This window comes from Nilaparvata lugens, chromosome 12 (assembly GCF_014356525.2).
Source record: "Nilaparvata lugens isolate BPH chromosome 12, ASM1435652v1, whole genome shotgun sequence".
Taxonomy (NCBI): Eukaryota; Metazoa; Arthropoda; class Insecta; order Hemiptera; family Delphacidae; genus Nilaparvata; species Nilaparvata lugens.
The window spans coordinates 1,008,603-1,014,534 of NC_052515.1; the positions used below are offsets into that span (position 1 = coordinate 1,008,603).

At 40.2% G+C, this 5,932-nt stretch overlaps 1 protein-coding gene across 1 annotated transcript; it reads right to left on the reverse strand.

The window, feature by feature from the left end:
- Positions 1–24: 24 nt before the first annotated feature.
- On the reverse strand, positions 25–945 carry LOC120353910. The gene is made up of 2 exons (XM_039439412.1): positions 762–945; positions 25–707 (listed from the first exon to the last, which is right to left on the reverse strand). The coding sequence occupies exons 1-2, from the start codon at positions 943–945 to the stop codon at positions 25–27; spliced, it is 867 nt and encodes a 288-aa protein (XP_039295346.1).
- Positions 946–5,932: the final 4,987 nt, after the last annotated feature.

Sequence of the window (5,932 nt, forward strand, 5' to 3'; positions counted from 1 at the left end):
AGTACATTAAGAATTTGAAAAGACTTACAGTTTTTCTAGATCTTCCATTTTCGTGACCGTGATCACAGATAAACCCTGTTCTTTCCGAAGAAAAATTTTTCCACCTCTAACCCATAAATAGCTATAGTTCTTTTCATTCTTCACTTTCCGAGCCGCACTGAACAAGGTATGTCGGGCTGGTGATAGGCACTCATTCAGGTAGACCGGCTCCGCTGGCTTCGCCGTCAGACCGATGTCGTGCGTGTTGAAATTACGCTTCACCCGTCGTTTCTGCAGCAGCTCTTCTGCATCCAGCCTCCTTACCATCCTGACTATAATGCCAGGATGCCTTCCGGAACCCACCTTGGAACGCAGGCGATGACAGGCGTCTATCATAGAATCATTCACCGGGAAACCAAGCGATCGGCCAATATCTTTGACTATGGTGACAACATTTTCTCCTTTCTGCACTGGTACGCCGTGAATTTCGATTGTATTGCGTCGCGAATACTGCTCAGCCTCGTCGACCCTCAACTGGAGATCAGCAATCTGCTTACGAAGTCCATTATTTTCACCTCGAAGCTCATTAATTGTTTCGACTAACTTCGTGATTTCCTCCTTCTGGTCCTGTACGATTTTTTTAGTTTCAGCTAGCTCTTCGTGACAGGAGTTTAACGAAGTGCCGGGACTAGTTTCCACACGCTTAACATCTTCCTTGAGCTCGTTGACTAGTTTAAAAATGTCATCATATGTGACAGTGGATTTGGATTAGAGCACCATACTCTTGCGTCGCAGCTGGGAGCACGGCGTGCATCGCCACACGTCGCCCTGATCCGACAAGTAGTTCACGTCGTCGGCGGATAGGTTGACGCACTTCCCATGAAAACTCTTATTGCAGTCACTACACAACACTTTCACTTTCACGTTCTTAAGTGACTTTAGACATACGTTGCAGATATCGGCCATTATATTTGTGTGATAACTAAACTTGTAATTCAACACAAAATACGTAAAGTCTATAGAATAATATTTCAAGCAGACCGTAACAAGAACACTTTTATCGAACTCCGTACTATCTAAGATAACGAGAGCGGCAGCAGCAGGCGTCCGTACGGCTCTGAGTCTCAATCATAACTGTTATAATACATCATCATAAACTTGATACTTCTATGAGTAATTTGATACCTACACCATTTTCAAAAATAAATATATCTGTTTAAAAATGGTTTATTCTTTTTGAAATATTATTTTGTCAATTAAATTAATAAAAACAATATAAAAATCTTGTGATACACTTCATTTATATTTTATTTATTTATTTTAGTACCTAAAATGAAGAGTGCTACAAGGTGTTAATATTGTTTTTATCAATTTATTGAAAAGTAGCCCTTGGGAGTGAAGTGTGTCAATTAATTATATTTCTACATTGTGAGAAAATGATCAAGCAACGTTGCTAAGGTAGAAAAGGTAAGTGCTATCTGCTGTGTCGAATAATAGACAAGGATAGCAACACCAATGGCCATCAAATACTGTCATTATAACGTGGACCTCACTATAGGGTGAACAGATTTTGGTGTCTCACTGGTGTCCCACTCGGCCGCCAATGGTTGCTCTGTGGTGACCCATTGGTGGCCTATTGTAATACGAGACTGATACTATATCATAACTGCTAGTGAGGGGGCAACAGGTGATCACCCTTCCAACAGTAGTACAAAGCACTTGTAAATAAATTACATTTGATACAAAATAATTATGTGAAAGAGGATGTATTATAAGTAGTAGGCCTATACATAGGTATTAGGGGAAGCGGCTGGCTCCGTGGTCGCGCTGGGTCGAAACATAGTGGAGCGGCGGGCGAAGGTGGAGGGTAGCGGAGAAGGTAGCTGAGAGTGTTGATAATGGATAATAATGCATGTATCCAAGTGCCTGTCCTCAACTCTAACTTGGCTGCTCCACACATCTGAATACATGCATTACTTCTAAACACTCTCAGCTACATTCTCCGCTACCATCTACCACCGCTGCTCCACCATGTGCATAGATAATGCATAAATAAATCATTATCATCGGAGACCAATACAACATGAATTAATTGGGACAGACTAAAAAATTGTCAACCTTCCAACGGAAGTACAGAGTACTTGTAAAATGACAGTTGAATGCACACAACAGTCAGAGCATATTAATACTAAACAGGACCTAAACCGGAGCATAGACACTGTAAAGAAATTTATTCCATCAAGGAATAAGGATTTTATTCAGTATAGAATGCATAATATTCAATATGTTCAACATACAGCCAAGCGCATCATCACTCATTTCATCAAGTAACCAGCTAGAAGACCTTAGCGCTCTAATGCCTCCGCTACACTCTCGCCGAGTCGCTCGCCAAATGTCCAACGTCTCCGATTGACATAAATCGGAGCGAAGGTGGGCCGAGCGATGGCATAGTCTGTAGTCATCCACACTCTCGCGTTCGTCGCCATTCGTACAAGCTCGGCGAGAATGGAGCGCCGGCATGAAACTATTTCTATCTTGAAAAACGTAGACTACTTTAAAAAATACCAAAGTAAAATTGAGTTATTGCGTAAAATTGAGTAGTGGTAAGTACCTGTCAAGAGCCATACTTGAAAGCTGTGGTCCATGACAGTAATGAATCAGTATGCCAAGCTGCAAACTCCAACATTCCATGTCCTCACCACAACCAAACTGATCTCTTCATTCCTACAACATAGAATATGCGAAAACATTAACATTTTGTAGAATTCATTCAAAGTTTTGTATCAAATGTTGGCGTTGTGTATCAAATTGAGATAATACTGTATCATATTGTGTTGATATTGTATCATTTTTGGTGATACTGTATCAGTGACGCTGGTAGTCTCTTATACTGGTCGTTCTTACATTCTCACTCGACCAAAACAATACAATAATTGAACGAGCGTCTGCGAGTTCTCACTTTATACTCACTGAGGGTCAAAGTCGTTGTCCGTCAGTTTGTATGCTCTACAATAACTTTAGTAATAATTGATCAATCAGCTTCAAATTTTGAACACGAATTCTTCGAACCTTTTCATACAATCATGTCAAGTTTGCAGGGCCGGTGACAGGGAGGGGTAGGGGGGGCTACAGCCCCGGGGCCCGGGCCCCCTTCCGGGGCCCTAGGTCTGGTTTAAAATACAAATCAGTGGTCTTTTTGATTGGGCAATATTTCCTTTAACAGAGTTCTTATCTAAAAATAAAGTTGGGTGTAATGCATTAATCAGTAGGGCAAAACTTGAGTTTTTCTTCTATTGTAGAATAGGAGAAAAGAAACGGTAAATTTGAAGGTGAGGGGTTTTAGTACTGTGGTGGCCCGCAGGTCCGGCCCGGCCGCCCGGTGGGTATTATCAAGTCTGCGAGGTAGCAGCATGCAGCATTGGCAACACTGCACTAGCCGTCATCGCGGCCAATGGCAGTGTATCGGTCTAGCTTCTTTGTTTACTTATGTCTGTTGCACGTTGTCAATTTTCTGTGCGGTTTCATGGATAGTTCTATCGTTCCGTTTCTGTTCCATTTGAATCACCTGATTCAGCTTACATTGAACAGACAGCATTTATTTTGAGATACGTGCATGAAACCGAAGAAGAAAGTGAACCCTACAAAGTGCAAGAACGACCTCTATGTTTTGCTGATTGCACAAAAAAGAGTGGCAAAGATATTGCTGAGCTTATCTTGAGTACTTTGAAACGCTATGAAATCCCTATAGAAGACTGTAAAGGCCAAGGGTACGACAATGGAAGTAACTTGAAAGGTGCCTATAAAGGAGCTCAGGCTTTCATATTATCAGCCAACAGCGAAGCTGTTTACTCTGTGTGCACTTGTCACTCCTTAAACCTTTGTGGTGAACAAGCAGCGGAGTGCTGTCCAGCGGCTATAACTTTTTTTGGGGCTGTCCAAAAGTTATTCAACATTTTCAGTTCAAGCCCCCAGAGGTGGGATATTTTGAAAAATAGAATACCCGGATCTCTTCACTCCATGTCAAAAACACGATGGTCAGCAAGAGTGGATAGTGTGAGACCTGTTGCACCTCATCTTTCTGGAATAGTAGAAGCACTTGAGGAAGTGATCAAACTAAATTTGACAGCAGAATGTCGTCGAGACATAGGGGGACTGAAGAAATACTTCAAGAGCTTCAACTGCCTTCTTCTTGCATCGGTTTGGTACAAAATATTGAAACCCATTGACACAGTCAACAGAGTTTTACAGAACCGTGGTGAAACCTTAGATGTAGCGTCGAAGAATCTAAGTCAATTGATAGAAGATTTGAAAGTTTTGCAGAATGATGATTGGGATAAAATCTTCAATGAAGTTTTGGTCGTTGCTGAAAACATAGGGTGGCCGCAGCAACTTGAAGAGGAAGAAAAAAGAAGTAGGAAACAAAAAAGAGCAGCTGACGAGGATGACGAGGTGTGTGATGACAATACGGAACATGAACTTTATGCAAAGACCACTTTTAAGAACCAAGTTTTTAATGTCATTTTGGACAGTGTCATTGGGGACATTACAGTGTGTTTCAAGTCAGTCAGCGATTTGTGTAGTAACTTTTCTGTTTTGTGGTCATTCAAAGAAATGCCAGATGACCTGATCGAAACTAAATCTGCTGAACTAGTACAATGACACCAAAAGGATCTGGGAACCGATCTTCTTGAGGAACTGGTGAGTCTGAAGCAAATATATGAAGCAAACTTTGGTGGGAAAAAACTTTTACCCTTTGAACTTCTCAATAAAATTAAACTCTTCAATTTAGAATCTTTATTCCCAAATCTAACTGTTGCCTTGAGAATTTTTTCCACAATTCCAGCCACAGTCGCCAGTGCAGAACGTTCATTTTCAGTATTAAACAGGATAAAAAACGTTCTATGCTCAACAATGTGCCAAAACAGGTTGTCAAGCCTAGGTGTTTTGGCGGTGGAAATGGACCTAGTAAAATGAGCAAATGTAGATAGAATAATTGACAAATTTGTGTCAAGAAAAGCCAGAAGAGGAGTTTTGTTGTAGACATGGTTAGATTAAAGACTTTAATTGACGGAAAGTGTCGTTTACTTTGAAAAATGGAAAAAAAATCAATTATGTATAATCATAATTTCTCTATGTGAATTATATGTAATAATTATGTATATGGATTAATAAATCAATTTCTCCAATCAAAACATGTTGTATTTTTCTTTTTTAAATACCATTGTCTATTCAATTAATTCGACATTTACATACGGTATCTGTGATGCTTTAATTTGAATTTTCTATTGTATAATTTTTTTTTGAATAGGTTTCAATTAAAACCATTTTGTATTTCTTCAATGAGTGCCTAAATTTGTGGTTTACCTAAATATGAAACAGCCTGAAAAGATAATTTATGAATGAATAAGTGAAAAGAGGTCTAGATTACACCAAAATGAGTTATTTTATCTGTAATTCAACATTGTTCTCAGGGACTGGGGAGTATCCCTAGACCCCCGGTACCCCACACACACAAAACGCCTTCATGCATATCATACCTAGGGGCCCGGATTAGGTCCAGCCCTGGGGCCCGCGATTGCTCTCGCCGGCCCTGGAAGTTTGTTGGACAGCAAAATTGGCTCACTCCTTCGTCCTTTTTCAGGATATAAAAATAACATTGAAAGTGCATAAGAAAAAAATTATGATTTGTTATTTACTCAGCTGAAGAATTCATTGCATGCAATTACTAGTTTCTCTCAATGTACCTAGGTACCTTGGTTTTTCCATTTATTCATTCTTAACATCAGCTGAGCCTATTTGGGAGCTATCACACGCGCTGACACAGAATAGGTACAGAAAAGAAACTGTAAATCAAACGCCTATCCAACCAATGCAAATACTAGACACGTCACCTGACCTTAGGAAGTTCCAATACTGGTCTTCTGATTGGCTCATGGCAGTGAACGAGATCAAT